Source organism: Melanostigma gelatinosum, assembly GCF_949748355.1.
Source record: "Melanostigma gelatinosum genome assembly, chromosome: 21".
Lineage (NCBI taxonomy): Eukaryota > Metazoa > Chordata > Actinopteri > Perciformes > Zoarcidae > Melanostigma > Melanostigma gelatinosum.
In genome coordinates this window covers 13,782,113-13,801,463 of record NC_136654.1, presented here as the reverse complement: position 1 = coordinate 13,801,463, position 19,351 = coordinate 13,782,113, and the positions used below count along the sequence as shown (strand labels likewise).

The 19,351-nt window shown below is 42.4% G+C and overlaps 1 protein-coding gene across 1 annotated transcript; it reads left to right on the top strand.

The window, feature by feature from the left end:
- The first annotated feature begins 11,505 nt into the window (after positions 1–11,505).
- pdk2a (pyruvate dehydrogenase kinase 2a) lies at positions 11,506–19,351 on the top strand. The gene is made up of 11 exons (XM_079293036.1): positions 11,506–11,669; positions 12,276–12,417; positions 12,887–12,958; positions 13,366–13,550; positions 15,203–15,292; positions 15,511–15,588; positions 15,971–16,056; positions 16,179–16,277; positions 17,287–17,397; positions 17,766–17,879; positions 18,038–19,351. Exons 1-11 carry the CDS (start codon positions 11,552–11,554, stop codon positions 18,179–18,181), a joined length of 1,239 nt encoding a protein of 412 aa, XP_079149162.1. The 5' UTR covers positions 11,506–11,551; the 3' UTR covers positions 18,182–19,351.

Sequence of the window (19,351 nt, the reverse complement as noted above, 5' to 3'; positions counted from 1 at the left end):
CAATGTGTTTTTGGTTAGATGTCTGAATCAGTAAACACCCTTCTGTTGAGTTAAGAAGCTTTTACGTGTCTTTCAAAAGATTGTAAATGAGACGACTAAGCGTCCTCACTAGAACACTAGTCCTCCTTTAGCCTAGTGGAGGAGACGTGAAGTCACGTGACCGTGGTGGAGTTCCTTTATCGACTAACGTTAGCTTTATACTTCTGCTGATTGTATTCTAAAATCATCAAAAAGTGGTGTTCATTTGTGAAGATTATCTTGATAAACAAGCACTCTAATTTTCATAAATGTTTGTTTGCCACAGAGATTCATTTCTGCAATAATCCCGTTGGCTTTTTGTCGAGGGAACCAGTGTCAAGTTTCACTTTCTGTACAGTTTCCCGTCGGAAAGGTCTGTGTGACAGCAAGATACAGTGGTGAATATATTCTAAATATAGAGCACACTTAAACAGATATGGATTTTTTTTTCATAAATTTTGGAGCAGCAAACTGCCGGTAACACTGTGACTATGGATGGATAACATCCGGACTATCCCTTTACCACCATCGGTCAAGGAAACACAATGCAGCTGATGAGCAGTAAACTCAGCGGAGACAGGAAACACACGTTTTTCGTGGTATTTCAAATTCAATCTTACTTTGAAGGCCAGTTTGAAAAACACAAGCCTTAAGTCGAGCAGCTCTTCATTCATAGAGCTGAAAAGCCAGAGCTTTTACCAAATACCAAAATAAATTAAAAATCCAGCCTCTTTGCTTTGACAGAATCCTTTTCACCCTTTTTCTGAAAGAAAGCGACACATCTGATAGATTGGTATTATGGTCTGTCCTTTGTTCGGTTGATTGGCTTCAATCTTTTTGGGAACGTTTCAGTGCATTATTATGTCAGAGCTGCCTCTAAAAGGACCTTTTTAATGAAAGAAGATGAATACAGTGATGTTTAGTAAAACATGTTGTTACATCATGTTGCTCTCAACAAGTTGGCAGCTTTTATTATGTCAAAGAGGATGTTCAGATTCAGGGAGGGAATCAACAGAGAGTGCTCGTCCAGACTAGAAGCGTCGCAATACACCGGTATTGACATTTACTGGTATATTTAAAGCTACGATGACATTGTATTGATGGCAGATCAGTTCATCTGGTTCCCTTTTCACTATCCATTGGCGTAATTCCTCTTTTTGTACGGTTATGGTGACAGAATCTCCGAGTCAACTGTTGGTGGTTGAATTGCATTGTGGGTAATGTAAAGCTGCAGAGAGTCGGATTCATAGGCTATATACATTTATGTATAAAACAGTCAGAAAGGTCTAATAAATGCTTACATATGACTTTATTTTTTGTAAGTAAGATAAATAACAAAAAACTGAGCCTTGCACCATACAGTATGTGACTGTAATGAATGTCAGCGTCCATGTGTTTGGGATATAAATACTGCGAATGATAAAAATGAAAAACAGATTTATATTTACACACTTGACAGAATTGAATGTGTAATTTGCAGAAAGAAATGCAAAGTGTGCCACTTTCTAAACCCAATAATCGGCTGCTTTTCTTGACTTTGCGATGCTCAGGCAACACTTTGCAAATGCTTCCTTTTTTCAAATGCTTTTCAAATTATCTCTCGTCTCTACTGTGTGATTTTGTTCTTTTAAATTAGATCCACATGGTTTCATGTACGGATTTGATTTTCCAGATTCAGCAGCAGTATCCACAACATCGAACAAGTCACTCTAACGGCGGCCGTTTCAGCTGTGATTTATTTGCTTCTTTATTTGCTCATTCATTCAATAGAGAGAGAAAAACGTCTTCTATTCAATCGAAGGTGCCAATGTTCTCAGTCTGATTGCACCAATACACAACACGCACCCCCCGCCCTGAACATGAAGGTATGCACACACAAACGCACCCTCTTTGGATGCTTTGCAGGAGTTGTTTCAGAACATCGCTCCTCAAGGTCAGCTGGAACAAAGCAGCTCCAAAGAACACTCTAATTAAACGAAAGCAACACTTGACGGCTGTGTCTCCGATTATCAAGCATCCATGATAACGAAGCCGAACACAACCTGCTGGAACATTCACGCGGCCTGTAAAGTGTCCCGATACCGTCAAACACAAATATGAGGTATAATGTATTGGACAGAGTCCTCGGTATAATCTAATACCTTTTCAAACTAAATCACACCGAAAGGCCATTTCCTCCTGAGAATAAGTTCACTGGCATAACCTCACTTCACAGCGAATCATGTTTCAGTAAAAAAAATGCATCAGCAACACTCATCAGCAGATAACAAAGCACATTATACAACAGCTCCAAGCATGGAGGAGCTCGCTGGGATCCAATTTAAAAGCGCGGGATAAAGAATAAAAAACAAGATTAACGAGGGTGAAAATGCAGAATAGCAAGCCCAGACCCATGAGACACTGTGGAGCAGTTGTGTGATTGGTGATTAGCAGGTAGGCTACAGCCATGATTCACTCCCTTAAATTAGCTTCTTTGGACACGACCCCACAGGAACTGACGAGAAGGGAGGGGCTGAATGCTTAAAATTAAGCGGTGGGAATCAAGTGAAGTGAGGAGCGTTAAGATCAGGCTCTGAGTTCTTATTGTAGCCTGACCCCTCTTTAAGGCCACTGCAGTGACTGTGACTGACAGATGTTGGCTTGGGGCTGATTATCATCAGGCCTGTATGAGTGTGTGATTCAGAGATCTCCAACAACATGAGTAAGTAGTCAGCGGTCCTCTTTCATGGCCAGAAGTTATCAGCCCTCCATGTTTCTCTAAGAGACCAGCGAGGAAAAACCGGGCTGCATTTCAGCACCACGTCGCTGTCCGCTCGTAATCCACTCCAGGCTTTCTTTGAGGACAGAAACAGTCCTCCTTCAGGCCTCACTGCAGGCCACAAACCCTGTGTGTTTGTGATAAAAGCAGGACTTCAGATTTGTCACAGTATAATCTGATATAGTTCCAAGACAGAAATACTTTTTTTTATTATTATGGCTGTTAGCCACGTTAATGGATTGCTGTGAAATTCTGCACAGAAATACCAAAAAACACCAAACTTTCACCGGGGATACTGCTATTGTGTCCCGCATTAAACCAGAAGTCCAAGTTGACTTATTTGCAGCACAACTTCCGTACTTTAGTTATTTTAACCCAAATGTTATCTTATTTGTCCAAAAACGTAGGTACTTGAGTATTGTTGCTGCCGTAGTTATTTGAACCCAAACATTGACTTATTTGTCACTTATTTGAACTCAAACCACGATATTTTCCCAAAGCTAACCACGTAGTTTCCTGTGAAGACGGAGGTTTATTATGAAAAGACTGTATGGATGTAACGAGCGTTGTCATTCTCAACACGAGTTGCTGGACATTCGTAGGAGAACGCACAACAAATGAGCAATATCTTTTGTTAAACTAGAACACGAACCGTTGTATGAAGAGAGAATCCCTTAACTGTCCCTGTAGCGCCACCGTGAGATTGACATGTTTGGTTTTAAGGGAAATGCCTTGACAACTTTTGGATAAACTGCCATGAAATTTGGCAGAGATTTCACATGCCCCCTCATACTATTTTTGGTATTATCACATTGATATTCTAATTTTCGAGGGTGACACACAGCATACATTAAGCAGTGATGCCTGTATAGAGTCTTCTATAAATAATTATTTAAAACATTATCATGCAGATGTCAGTCATTAAATCCACATGCAAGTGTCTTATTATAGGAGCAACTAGCATTGCATCTCTTGCTGCTCTTGCATTCGTATAAAGCCTGTTGTGAAGACAGTGTTTGTATTTCCAGGACAGACGGGTCCAACAGCGCATGAGCAGTTTTACCTTCATTTTTTGTTTTGTTTAAAATAAATATAGATAGTTTCATAATAAAAAACAACCACTGGCCTTAACGTTCCTCAACATTCTCACAGGGTCTGAAATGATAATCCGAGGGAGTTCAGCTGTGATGTCTTTATAAAGGCTGAGAGCTGTTAACTCTACCGTACAAAATAATCTCAGACATCATCATTCAGATATTCAGGACATCTACATTTGCATGTGAGCTTTTTTAGCATGAGGAGAAAAGATGAGCGGTGTATGAGTCTATATTTAGTGTGTTAACAGTGGTTGTATTTCCAAGACAAAATGTTCCACCAGCCCTGCGAGCACCTCCTTTCCTTTTCCTCTGTTAACCTATTGTTTCACAGGAGAAATTAGATAGAATGAATAGGCTGAAGAATAAATAGGCTATATATATATATATATATATATATCTATATATATATATATATATATATATATATATATATATATATATATATAATTGCAGTGTGGACATAACCTGATTCGTTTTTGGCTACGATACATTTTATTAAGCGTGTCTCTCCAGTTTCTTCCTTTTCTCACATGGATAACATGCATTGATAAAAAACAAGGCCAGAGAACAACCAGCCGGCAGATGTGGGCTACTTCTCGCTGACCGCCTTCCACCAGCTCTGAGCTGAAGTTGAAGGCTGCCCGCGGCCGTGGCATCATCGCTCTGTGTGCGCGTGCGTGTGATGCTGATGTTGCCAAAGCGCCAAAGCGGCTCCTTTAAGGAGATGTACGCATCAGTTGTGGCCGCTGCAAAAATATTGCGCGTGCGATAAATAAACACAGCAAGATGATTTTTTATAATTTCATCTTTTACATCCCTCGTGTCAAAACGAGGCTGCCGGGTGGCGATGGCTAAACCCTGGCTGCGACATCAGTCTGCTCTGTTGTCTGCAGCACGCATTGTGTCCGTCACATGAAAGACACTGCACCGGAGATTGTGTATAAAGAGGGATAACTCACGCGCTCCCGTTGATCGATCCGTAAATGCCATCGCTCGGGAGTGTAGGAGGCTGGGGAAGAGCAACACCCCCCTCCCCCCCTCCGAAAAGAAAAAGCGCTCTGTTTCCCGGCGTGTCCGGTGCTCGGTAAAAAAAAGAGGAAGCAGCCTGCTGATCCGGTACCTGCGCTCCTGTGGCGGGGACAAGCGCGCCTTCCGTAGCTGCTACCGTGCAGGACTGAGCATCACACCGTGGAGCCCTCACTCGTGTGGGATGATGATGTCGCGGGAATACCAGCGTCAGTCTCTCCTTTTTAACGAGAACATCTATGTCTCCTGCTTGACTCACTGTGAAGAGGCAGAGCCAATGGCAACGGAAAAAAACTCCTGTATGTGGTATTCTGAAATTAGATGTGCCCCCCCCCCCCCCGGAAATTCAGATTATAGGAGCCAAGCCCCAGAGAGTCCTCACACGGCTCACAGGAGAGGGAACAAGGATGCATGGCACAGGCGAAACGCACAGTCCAACAGCTTACATTTAAAGCCGCATGGCTCCACCAGTGGCCGTATCCTCCACACATGAACACTTCACACCTTCTGTTTTACAGACTGTGAGGGAAAAAGTGTCTGAAATTGGCAAACCGCATGAAGTGCGAGGGAGACACCGTTTAAAATGGTCTGTACTGGACTCCTCTGTCTCCTTCGTCCTTGACCCTAATGTGGGTTAATGCCCCACTTCTGTGGTGCACGAAGCCACGTGCCACTGATGAGATACTGTTCACTGATATCCTTCATTGGACATTTAATTAACTCTATTTGATTTGGTTTTGATGCTCACGCTTTCACCTTTACTTTGTAACTTTGTGAGGGATATGACTGATCTTTTTTTCAAACATTGAAAATGATGTGTAACATGCTGTCAGGCCCGGCGCTAGGGGCGGGCCTTGGGGTGCAAGGCCCGCCCTGGGACTCGGTTGGGCCCGCCCTGGACGGACGAGCCTGTCAGTCACTTATCACACGTAAAAAACAAAATCACAATTACAAAAATAACTATCTTTTCCCGAATAAATGCATACTATAATTATTATTCTACTACACTTAATATGAAGTTTGCTAAAAAATAATTTAACCACTTTTGGTTTGGCATAAAAACGGAAATGACAAGTGCAGCGCGGGCCGCAGCTGCGAAGTGCCGTGCGAACAGAATAGGCTGCTCAACAGTACTAGGAGTTGTGATCCGAGTCCGAGATAGAGAGATACAGAAATAAAAGATGGATATACGACGTTTCTTCCATAAACCGCGGAGTGTCTCAGAGGACGGGGACAGAGCGCGTGTAAGCGAAGCCGGGTGCTCACACGCACAGACGTCTGAGGAGATTGACAGCTCCAGAGAAGCTAACGTTAGCCACTCCGTCGAAGCTAGCAGGCAGCAGAGGTCCTCACAGCAGGCATCTGAACCAGCAGGAGATCTGGGCATTGATCAACCCAATCAAGTGGTGATAAAGAATTACCCATCAAGCCTATTTTCAGGTAAAAAGAGATCATTCCACAGCGCCTGGTACACTAATAGACTGGCTGGAGTATTCAGTTAATGCAGATGCTGCATATTGTTACCCCTGCCGAAAGTTCCGGGCGCCTGGACTCCATGGACTCTGCCTTTACTCTGACTGGATTTTCCGATTGGAAGCATGCAGTGGAGATGGGGAAAGGGCTGAACAAACATGCAGCATCCAAAGAACACATGCTTTGTGCAACTATGTGGAAAGACAAGGCACTGAGGATTGCTACAGGAAGAGATGTATCAACGTTGGTTAACGCTGAACAGTTGCAGCGCAATAGATACTACCTGTCATCAATAGTAGATGTAATTGAGTTTCTCGCCGTCAGCCACTTGCCTTTCAGAGGCGATAATGACTCGTATGCGAGTATGTCTGATGATGGCTGTGGTTTGTTCTTGTCTATGTTTGAGTATACTCTACGGAAAGATCCTGTTTTGGCCACGATTGCCCAGTCCATTCCACACAATGCCAGATACACCAGCCATGAGATCCAGAATGAATTGCTGGACATTATGTCCACCATGGTCACTGAGCACATCATGACAGAGGTCGGGGAGTCATTTTACACGATAAAAGTGGATGGTACTCGAGACCCAACAGGAAGAGAAAACAGCTCAATAGTTGTGCGCTTTATTGATGAGTTGTATGAGCCAACCCAACGTCTTCTGACAATTGCCACAGCTGACCAAGGGGATGCGGCTCCACTGACTGACACGATCATGGAGGAATTGTCTAAGATCTAAGATCACAGACAGTCGATGCTCCACAAACGAAAGGCCAACCTGATTATGCTAGCTTTCGAGAAGGACTTAACAAAGAAGTTCAGGAGTGAATGAGGGACACTGCAGATTTCACTCGGTGGCCAATCGTCGTCTCCCGCTCTACCAATGGTGAGTTATCTGGTTTTATCCAGCCTCCTGGCCCTATGGACTAGGCTAAATGATTGGTTGTAGGCCTATGTGTTTGTTCTTTCTTGGAAAAACAAACAAATATGTAATGCAAAGCAATGTTTTCTTAATTTCTGTTGTAGGCTAACTGTTGGTAGGCCCTTTTCGTTGTTGCTGTGCTCCGCTCCGTTTCAGACAAACTCCGGACAGTGTGTTGTTGTAGAGTGTGTTGTTTTTGTTGTTGTTAATGTTGTTGCTGGATGTGCCTATTTTTTAAATGTCTTGTTGTGGCTCAATCTGCTATCTGCTGATCTTTCAATACACAAGTTGACCTACTATGCTACCATAGGCTGTAAAAGCCTATGGTAGCCCCCCCCCCCCCCCCCCCCCCGCAAATCAGTGCCTGGAGCGGGCCTGCATGCTGTGTGTCCCAGCTGGATGATGTCTTTGTTTTTTTATAGTATTTGTCTCTCATGAATTATAACCATAATTTGTATGCGTTAACATGACCTTATAGTTTTTTTGCAAGGATCATAGTGTATTGTAATTGTAGTTGTAATACATTATAATCTTTTGATAATGTATTGCAATCACTATTATAATTCTGAGTTACTTTAAGTGGTCATAGTTTGCTTAAAGTGAAGCAAAAATTTATTTGACAACGTTTTGTGTTCATGCATAGATTTAATTATATTTCTTCACTTTCTTCAGATCATCTTTCCCGACGTTTACTAAGTGCCTTAACATCAACTTAAAACAGTTCAATCATGTTTTGTGAAACGTCGTTAGGTTTTGTGAAATGTGTCTTCTGAAATGTTATTGGGTTGTATTAAATGTTTGTGAAATTGTCTGCCAACCAACAACACAACACATTTGTTGAAATGTAGTTCTCTGCTCTGCGACCTTTGAAAGATTGTTAAATCCTGCCTTTACTTTACTTTTCTTTATTTCATCGTTCTCAGTCAGCAGTTCCTTTCAAAATGATTACAATGACCCTCTGAAAGCTGAATTCATATGCTTGATTGGAGGAACGTCTTCTCTAATTCACATTGATGCAGCCCTGCCATTATCAGTTGTTTCATGAATAGGAACTAAACACGCTGTGAATGTTGTAATGATTACGCCGACCAGACAAATTAAGGATTGGATGTGATTCAACCTTTAATCAGAGGAAATCTTTTGTTATGAAGGAATCGTGGTATTTCAAAGTTTCTAACTGAAGTGACACCGGTTCTGCCTCGTGGACCATCAACGGCTCCATCCAGCCTGCAGCCAGAGGAAATTTCCACTGGAGCTGTTGTTGTCCAGTCGCAGACTCTTCAACCGGCACGGCACCGACCGAATGCCCAAACATTCTCGCCTGATATGCCCGGCTGTTTGTTGACAGAAGGGAAGAGCAGCTGACTGCTGGCAGGAATGCAGGCTGATGGAGAGCGGAAAAGTACCGGGTGCAGCCTAACAACTACCCCACCCCCACCCACCCACCCCCGACCAGTTGAGCACTCCCCTCTAGATGTGTCTCCAGGGCCAGTTTGGAACAAGGGCAGCCGGCAGCTTCAGGCTCCAACTGAATCAAATCAGACATATAGGCTGGAAAGAGTTCAGATCTGTCGTAGGGTTCATAAAAAAAAGTATGTGCTGCCACTCTTAGCGGCAATTAAAGCCATAATGATGAGGAAAAAACCTACCCAGTGGTTTCAGCAAAATGTGCTTTAAGTATCAAAAGCAAAATTGCTCATTATGGAACCCTGAAAACGGACCCTTGGGACTTTTATCTGAATGTATCAATCAGCCCTTTTCCCTCCCGGTACTTGAAACTCTAACAGTGCTCTCTTTTCCCCACATTTAAAATCTGTATTCCTCAATGGATACAATTTAATGGATGTAACTGATATTGATATTGAAGAAATGATTTAGGCTCCGTCACCTTAACTGATATTGTTACTGTAAGATTGTCATTGTTGGTGCTGGTGCATTTGTGTGCACGTGAAGTAGTGTTTTGATGTTGTTTGTCGAGGTGGAACAAGCTTTTAGTTGAATCTATAATGATGCGTCATATTTTAAGGGCTCATCATATGTTTTAAGTTTTTAATCTACAAAGTAACTTGTATCTATATGTCCAATAATTGAATAAGGATGAATACGGATATTATAAAACATAATTGTTTGAAATACAGCCATTACAACGATGGCCCACTGAGCAAATATGAAATGAACTGGCCCAAAAAAGCCACGTTTCTTTTTTACATTACTGCCCTCGATTTCCCTGTTTGTCGAACTCAAATAAATCTCCTCAGGTAATGTATCTACTGCTGACTAAGGCCTTTCCCTTCCCCTGCAGCAGCTCTCTATCGTTGACGGACATATTTTGGCCTTCCGTGCTCTCTAGGGACACATCTGCCTGAAGGACGACGATATTTTGCTGTGACTAGCAGATTTAAAAGTGTTACATGACAAGTGACATGTTCCGCTGCGAACTCTGAGGTGTTGAAATCCGGACATTACTGCAAACAAAACATAAAGAATACAAAACACCTGGAGGCAGAAGATGCTGATATATGAAAACACCCTGAAAGAGTTGTAGCTGATATAGTAGAACAACTACTAGAAAGCCAAACAGCTGACACTTAAAGAGAATATGACTCATACCTGTTTGGATATTATCTAGCAGGGATCAGCGTTATTATCTGCTGTGAGCGAAGCTGAAATGATCCGTGTTATTCCATAATATTACTTTCAGGTTGTTATTGCCTCCCACGTGCGAGTACAAGGGGTGTATGTTTTGATGGAGAGGCGGGACAGACTGGCTTTATAGAGGACAATCCAGACTGTCGCTTATGTAATGGGAGATTTGATCAGGATACTGTGTTCACTGACAAGGCATTCCTCTCCAAAACCATGGGTGGCAAGCCTCCAGCCAACCGCTTCACGGAGGGTGAACTTCTGCCCAGCGGAAGAGGAGGACGTAAACAAGGAGCAGAGGGCATCCGACTGCGTGGTCGTCACGTTGACGATGGAGGTGGAAGGAATTCCCCTGAACTTCAAGCTGCAGCACCTCCTTAGCTTCTGTTTGTGAAAAGTGACTCCTGATCACCACTTTATTGAATTGGCCTCTTGTGTGTGCTTTCATAAGTTCAATAATATAATAATAACAATAATAAAACAGGTAAAGCAGTCTGTTTGACCCACATAACACCTGGTCGTAACCATGTTGGATCGTGTATGGTTCAAAGTAGACTCTGTAATCACATGCTTTTATATAAGTTTCCATTGGTCCAATTCAATAAATCATAAAGCTGCAGACATTTTAGACAATTCAGTGCTTCCGACTTTGCTTCTTGGGGACAAGAAAGTAAGTGAATCTTTTTATATGCATATAAAGTGACAGAGTTAAATCACTCAGAACCCTAAACCAAAATATTCACTGCTGTCATTATAGGTTATAATTGAACAGGTTTTAATGCAAACATTTAATGTTTAAATATATTATCGACATCACACATACATAGTCATCCAGTCCGTGTATGTCCATTCAGTATTCATTTCTTTGCACTATTTGTATTGTTTAAAACTTACAAACCACTTACTTTGTATGTTATATTTCATTGGTGCGTCTTTATATTTATTTATATAATCTTGATACAAACAATTTTTTTTTTACTACTTGCGTTCATAACAGTTATATTCTTTACCTTTATTTATCCAGCTTCTTTGTCGTTGTTCCTAGCTGTTATTTATATTTCTGTGTAAGTAATTGAATGCATATGAGTATGTTATTACACAATGAGAATTTATGCCGCATTGTCCCCTTTTTCTCTTTCTTTATATATTTTGTAATGCTTTTATTTCTGTCTATCTTTCCTTATTTTCTGCGTTAGTTTGAATGGATGTATTTTTGCTGTCTCTTATTGACAATTTGTGAATTGTAGTGAAATAAAGAAATACTTCCCTGTCCTCCACAGAGCTCTGATGAACTCAACACCTCTGGGATGAACCGGACCGCCGACTGTGAGCCACGTTCCGCTCAGTCACGTGGTTGTTTGTTCGACGACTGATTATTTAATCACCTATTTATGTCATCGAAGAAGAAGCTGCCTCTGTGACCGTCGACACTTCACTAGCCCCGCCCCCCAGAGACTTCCCATTGGCCAGCCCGGAACGTAAATAAAAAAATCCCGGCCTCCCTATTGGCTGAAGCTGTTCCTCGGTAGCCTCTCTCGTCCGGTTGTCAGTTTCGGGGATTCCTAGCTTAGCATCGGACCTTTGTGGACACAGGACCCCTCCACAGTTGCAGAAATGAAGTTCGTTAGGTTCATCATGAAAAACGCCGCTTTGGCCAGCGTGCCCAAACACATCGAGCATTTCTCCAAATTCTCCCCTTCACCGCTCTCCATGAAGCAGTTCCTCGATTTCGGTGAGTATTGACTCGCGATCGGAGCGATGTGCAGACGCGATTCTCCAACGGTGCATGTTGGTGGAGTCACCGTCTGCTCTGCAGAGGGTCTGAAGCAGCATAGTGCTCACGGTGCAGTGTTGCATCATACCTCTGCACTGTTTGGGCCTGTGACAAAACAGTTGCTCCTTCTAAAGATCAGCATACTGATCATTTGTACAATAAAGTCTCTCAGCAGATTGTAAATGAACTATCGTGCAAATTGTGCAGAGGAATCCAGCATTTGATGAGCAAAATGCTTATATCCAGTATTTAATAATGATCATTTGTATTATTATGGTTATTTTCATGGTCACATTCACTGTTGATTCATTTCCAATTTTTCTTCATTAGGGTATAAAATGTCAGACAATTGTGAGAAATACTTTTGTAGAGTTTCCAACCGACTTTTGGTTAGAAAGTATTTCTAAAAACCCAAATATGTTAAATCATTTAAGTTGAAGGAAAAATAGAAAATCTTCTGAGACATTTTCTTGTTAAATGATGAATCGATACATTTTCTCCCAATCAGCTGATCAACATGTGGCCTCAGCTCTGCTTATTGTTCCTCTCTCTGTGCTGACTCAGGTTCCATCAACGCCTGTGAGAAGACGTCCTTTGTCTTCCTGAGACAGGAGCTGCCAGTGAGACTCTCCAACATTATGAAGGAAATCAACCTGCTGCCCAACAGACTGCTCACCACCCCGTCTGTGCAGATGGTGCAGAGCTGGTACGTGAACCGGAGCGGTGGGTTTCTGTGTTGTTGTGATGTGAAGTTACACGACGTCTCCACTGTGGCACATTGTGCCAAAACAAAAGAGCAGACTGAGTCTCTCTCAGCAACTCATTAAAACGTGTTTGAAACCAGATTCCCCCTGACGAGTGAGACGTTTACAGACACCGCTGTTGACTCTCTTTATGGTCATAGGAGGGTTGGCCAAGTTGAACTGTTTCCAACTCGCCCTGTGAAGGGGAAAGGCTCTCAGCTGTGAACTTTACCCTAGTTTCTCCTCTTCTGTCACGTGACCTTATTTTCAGGAGCTGCTTTGCTTTGCTTTGTGACGAATGAACTACAGAAAATATTTGAAAAACACATGTTTTAAACCAGGAACTTTCACAAGTAAACCTCCTGCAGGACTCAGTCAACTGTTTGTCTTGCATTTTACAACAAATGTGTTTTTTTGTTTTTTTTATATCAGGTACATCCAGAGTTTAATGGAGATCCTTGAATTCCTAGACAAGAATCCTGATAACTTCAAAGTCCTGGGAGAGTGAGTTCCTCATTTTGTTTGACAATCTCACATTTGTTTATTAACGGCTCAACCTTTATATTTAAAGCTTCTGTGAGAAACTTTTAACTGGTTATGAAACAGTCAGTTTAATACTGATCCCTCGATGTGACTTACAAAAGTAAGGCATGGGAGGACCAGGACTGAGAGGGGCAGACTGTCAGACCCTGCTGCAGTAAAATGAGGTGTTCTAAAGGGACTCTGGTGCTCGGATACACTACCGCTTTTGTACACAGGGGCCGCCAAAATCAACACAAAATGAAAGTTCCTCTAAGTAGCTTTAAATGAAGCCTGAAGTTGCTGTTTTTCATGTCACATTATTGTGAAAATACTATTTTAATGCTTTTTAATGCTTAATCATTTGCTTACTGTCCTCCTACATTCCCCAGGTTTGTTGATGCCTTAGTGACCATCAGAAACCGGCACAACGATGTCGTGCCGACTATGGCCCAGGGTATCATCGAATACAAAGAGACCTTCCCCCAGGACCCAGTGACTAACCAGAACATCCAGTATTTCCTGGACCGCTTCTACATGAGCCGCATCTCCATTCGCATGCTCATCAACCAGCACAGTGAGGAACATTCCATCATTTACATTTCTTTGGATTGCCGGTATGCGATCAAATATGAGCTCTAAAAAATTCCAAACACGTAAAGCCTCTATCTGGTTTTGTCAAATGTTCGTTTTTACTCTTCTTTGTTGTGTCTGTAATGAATATTTTCACACCAGGCTGTGTTATTTTACTCCCTCTGCTCGCTGTCACTCTCTCGACACCCAGAGGGAAAAACACGTCTCTCCACTCTGGAATAATCTTTAAAAAAAAAAAGTGTCGTCTCACAAACTTTTTGAAATTTATTGTCACATCTATTATAGATTTTCACGAGGGTTGTTTTTGTTCGCCTGGGGAACGGTTTGAGTCGAGTCAGGCTTCATCATATAGTTTATAGATAAACATGCAACATTTTTGTTTCTCCTTCTTTCTTTAGTCAACACTTTAGATAGATGTCCCGTCCTCATGTCAAAGTGTCCTTGTGTAAGACACTAAGGCCAAATCCCAATGTCCCCCCTTACGGACTCACGGACTTTGAGGCGCGCTCCTGCGAAGTCCATGAGGGTTTAGGGATGTCCCACTGTCACATCATCGAGTGTTTGAGGGCTCTCTTGCAGACATTTTGAGCCCTTTGTGAACCCTTACCGTAAGTCAGCATGGTATGCTGACTTAGCCTAAGGGAATTACCCACAAATCATTGCAATGTGACGTTAAACACGGGGTAACCAGTGGACGCATGGAGACATAAAAAAAAGTAAACAAAGAGGACGGATCACGTGTGTTCAGCCTGTCTCATTAAATTTACTCAGAAACATCAAGGGTTAAAGATGGAACAAAAAATAAACATGGAATCAGACATTTATTTATATATTCATCAAATATTTGATTTTGTCATTTAAGCTGTTTTGACAAAAATTAGTAAATAGATTATATGAAGTTACCGTAATATTAATAAGTGTTTTCTTCAGTGTATAATTGTCTGAATCGTTGTCTTTTCGTTACCTTTAGAATAAACCGTTTATACCTGCATACGGAGCAGGTCCTCTTCACAGAGACGGCCGCCATGTTTCTACAGTAGCCCAGAACGGACAAACCCAAACACCGGCTCTAGAGAGGGACATTCGTGTTTTTCCGACACGCTGGCCCTTTAACTGGCGACTGTCCGATTTGGCTTAAACCACACACTCGATTGTCTTCTTCTTTCCTTTTATGCATTGATTCCAGTTTTTTTTACATCATAACTTAAGACTAAACCATTTGAACTGCTGATTTCCTGCTGTGATGACAGCAAGATGCTGTTCAGAGTCGTGTTTAGCATCGTGAGCTCGTAGAGTTATCGTCATCGGTCATGTGGAACAAAGATTGTTGATGCTTATCGTGTTGATAAAGTGTAATCTACGACCGCAGCATGAAGGGGAAACCATCACGCCTTAAAGAATTTACAGTAGCAGCTGATATTTGTCTTACGCCGTGTTTTGGCTTCGATGTTTTCTTTGCACTTTTGTCATTAGTTAAGTACTTGTTGTGTTATTCGTGTTACTGGTCTGGGTATCAACATACTTCAATACTTTCTGGGTACCAAAGTACCATAAGGTGGAATGCAAGATTGGCAACGTGTAGCATGCCACACGTTGTGCTTTCTGTGCTTAACTTGGTTCTTTTGTTCTCCGCAGCTCTTATTTTTGATGGAACCCTCAACCCGGTCCATCCAAACATCATTGGGAGCATTGACCCCCACTGTGAAATCGCAGATGTCGTCCAGGGTAAATATGAATTATGTTTGGAGATAAAAGTATGAGATGAGCTGTGTCAAATATAATCTGACTTCTAAAGAACAATAGCTTTGATGAGCTACAATGATGTGTCTTTCTAAGCTTTTCATTCTATTGATTACTACTTAAACATTAACGTTGAACAGGTTTTTTGTATTGTGATCATATTTTCTGAGTTTTATCCCTTTTTTTTTATTGTTTTGGGTCAGATGCTTTCCACAGTGCCAAGATGCTGTGTGACCAGTACTACCTCCGCTCCCCTGATCTGATTCTCCAGGAGATGTGCAGTAAGCTTACATTCATTTAATCTGGCAGGTTAAGTACAAACCCGATTTCACTCTTAATGCCGACACCCCAAAGGGCAAAAGTCCTCGTCGGTCGTTCAAGAGATTTAAATAAAGGACAAATGGAGCCGAGTCCTCTGTGTGTGTACACACACAGCATGAGTGTTTGTATGTGAATTAGCGTTCAGCCAGATGGACCTGAGAGGCCTCTAATTATAGCGGTGAAGCTCAAGTAAAAGGCTAAATGAGCCCGGCTGACTGCATCAGACAATATTTACACGCAGACCCTCAGACAGTAAAACCAGAGCTTAGCAGAATAATTGCCACCGATAATGCATTTTAAATAAAGCGGAATGAATGAAGAAGCCGTTTGTCTTTTGTGCAGGCCAGAAGAAGAAGAAGAAGAACCTTCCCATGAGCATCGTGTACGTCCCCTCTCACCTCTATCACATGCTGTTTGAGCTCTTCAAGGTGCGACGCATCCTGTTGATTTTAATTACAGACTAATGAGTGATATTACAATGGAAAAAAAAATACATTTAAAACTACTTTAAGATGTCTGTTATTATGCTATGTGTTCCTTTTTTTTGTAGAATGCCATGAGGGCCACAATAGAGACTCACGACAACAGCAACACCCTCCCACCCATCCAAGTCATGGTGTCTCTGGGAGACGAGGACATGTCAATCAAGGTGGGTTGCAAGTTCAAAGTACAACTTCTTGAAATAGACAAATAAAACTTTGGGATATTTTGGTGAAGGCGTGAAGAACAAAGAGGGACTCCGTTCTCCCAGGAGCCCCCCCCACCCCCTCCCCCGTAATGTTCACACACTTATTAATAGCAGGTGAATTGGAGTTTTTAAACCGTCTGTGGGCGTGTTTTTATGTTTGTAAGCTCTGTGTGAACCAGCAGGTTTTTAACGAGTTTAATGAAGTTTGTAAAGATGTAAACATTTTCACTAAGTTAATCTTTTACACTGTTCAAATCAGTTTAGTATTAAATGAATTAATTGACCGGCCCTATTGAACACAATGCCTTTGCTTTCAAAGCGCAGGGAGTCACCTCTCTTTGTTGTTGCCACCAGAATCCTTCTCTAAACCCGTTATGTCACGACTTCACCCTCAGTTAATCACAGTGCCGATCGGAAAACAGAGCTACTGAGGTTTGAGAAGATTAACTCCATGGGCGATCACAGCTCATGTTAATGCCCATGTTGTTACCAGGACGTGTTGCCGCTTGTTGTGACTCATTCATAAAGTCAGTGATGAACCACACAATAAGACTTATATCAAAATACTTGAAGCTGCACTCAACAACATTTGTATGTCTCCAATAGATTCAATTTCTAGTGAAAAGTGAAGAATCCACTTCCCTTTACCTCAGCCCTTTCTATTATCTTTCAGCTCAGTGTTTTGGTTTTCTCGTATTAAAATGACAGCGATAGAGCCTTTTTTTTTTTCTTCGATGTACCTCCTCTACCAGTTGACCATTTGCACGTTTACCATGAAATATGTGAATTAAACGGTGAGAGGGCCACTTAGCTTTCACCGTTGAGTTGAGGCCATGTGTTCAGGACAGGCGGCTCCACCTCTTTATGGCTCAGCGCTGTTCAAGGACCTCACGTCATTCTCTGTGTCGGCCCGTCTCGCCTCTCTGTGTCGGCCCGTCTCACCTCTCTGTTTCTGAACCCCCTTCTGCAGGTGAGCGACAAGGGTGGCGGTGTCCCCTTTCGGAGGATCGAGAACCTCTTCAGCTACATGTTCTCCACTGCTCCGGCTCCACAGATAGGAGAGCGCACACGGCCTCCACTGGTACGTAGAGATGCAGGCGGTGGGGTGTTATCTACTCGGTTTCACTCCTATATTTATTGAAAAACATTTTCGATATTTATATCTATCTGTCTCTATGTATGCGTGTGTGTATGTATGTGTATATATATATTTAGAGCTCATATTTTGCACCATATGGCATTTTTGTGTCATTTCAATACAGCCTCCAAGCATCAAAATGCTCATTCAGCCTTTTATTTAGACTCTTACTATTTAAAAATAGAAATCCTCATTGTTGAGGATCCACGTTACACAAAGCATACTTGTTCCATGGAGGAGCACTGCTGCTCGCAGTGTGACTGAGAACAAAGCCTTCATAAACCCTTAATCCCCCCCCCCTCTCTGAACAGGCTGGCTTCGGCTACGGTCTGCCCATCTCCCGTCTCTACGCCCAGTACTTCCAGGGGGACCTGCAGCTCTACTCCATGGAGGGCCACGGCACAGACGCCGTCATCTACCTGAAGGTGAGCCAGACGTGGTGATCGTGCACGAAACTGTGACGAGACGCCAGAAGAGTTTGAAAGTAGAGAGAAGGACTGCCCTGTGGCAACACCTCTACAGACCTGTGAAGCGGGTATGACAGGATATTTGTCGTTACAAGTCGTCCCTCCTGTCCCCCCAGGCGCTGTCCACAGACTCCATCGAGAGGCTGCCGGTGTACAACAAAACCACTCTGAAGAACTACAAAGTGAGCCAAGAGGCCGACGACTGGTGCATACCCAGTAAAGAGCCTCTAGATCTGAGCATCTATAAGGTTCCCAAGTGAAAGTGGCCCGGTGCTTCGAGTCTACACACCACGAAGCCTTCACAGTTCTGTCTTCATATTCCCACGTCGTCGTCTGTCAGGGCAGATGTGTGCACCGGACCTTTTGATTCAAATGAGAGGTCATCTCCAGACTGAACTTATCTTTTTAGTCAGGTTTTAGCAATGTTCATGTTTCTTTTAGTCCCGGTTGTCCTTTTGGGTTCTTCATAGGAAAATAGAAAACAGCCACCAACCGATAGGACTTTGAGAGATGCTGCTCCAGTGTTGCATCGTGTGCAAGTAGAGACGGAGCAGGTTACAGGTTTGGTGTTTAGGCTTAAAAAAAAATTGTGAGTATGAGAGGACCGATGCAGAGGAGGGTTTATAATATTCCAGTTTTACGACACCACACATGCTGCAGATGTTTGAGCAGCCACTAATGGAGGTATTGAACCCCATCCTGTAGGAAAGGTCACCCAGCCTTATAGTAGCAACTTCACCCAAAGACTCATTTCATTGAAATACTGAAGTATCTGAAATAATACTCCTGTTGCACCGTGTTCATTTTGAGAGTGCTGGAATACTGTTGGATCTGTAGATTTGAACAAATGTACGACTGTTACATTGATCTGTTGTTGTGCTTTCTGTATGGATATTCGTCATGCTTTTGATATTTCCCACTTTAAATCACAGTATTCGCGTTGACTGATAAGATACGGCGTTATCTTAGCATAATTTTGTTTTCTGGACCGGTATGAATAATCCACTCTTCTTCTGTGCATTCATTACGGAGACTGAGAGTGGATTGATAGAGCAGCTATAGGACCCATGTGCTCTGTCATATAGCAGGCTTTTAGAGCCAGCCACCAGAGGATCTGCCACACTTTTGTTTGAGGTTTAAGCCGAGTTCAATAGAGGTCAGTGTTATTAGAACTCCAGGAGGCAGTGTGTGCCATGTTTGAGTTCTCTGTGATGCAATAAAGTGAGGCCAGTCTCAGAATGTCTTTTCACACTGTGCCATACGAGGAGAAAGATGTTCCCGGGTCCATATGTGTTGAAAATGCACAGATTTATTTTGTATTAAAATAATCTTAAATCATACAGTAAGTTAAAGGTTATTTTTATAGCTACGTGACTGAAAAGATTGTACATGGTGTGAATACAGTCCACATAATAAAGAACAACTTAAGT

Coding starts and splice junctions, on each gene's coding strand:
- pdk2a (XM_079293036.1), top strand. CDS start 11,552: ATGAAGTTCGTTAGGTTCATCATGAAAAACGCCGCTTTGGCCAGCGTG. Junction 12,418..12,886: donor GTGCAGATGGTGCAGAGCTG/GTACGTGAACCG, acceptor TTTTTATATCAG/GTACATCCAGAGTTTAATGG. Junction 16,057..16,178: donor TGCTGTTTGAGCTCTTCAAG/GTGCGACGCATC, acceptor TTTTTTTTGTAG/AATGCCATGAGGGCCACAAT.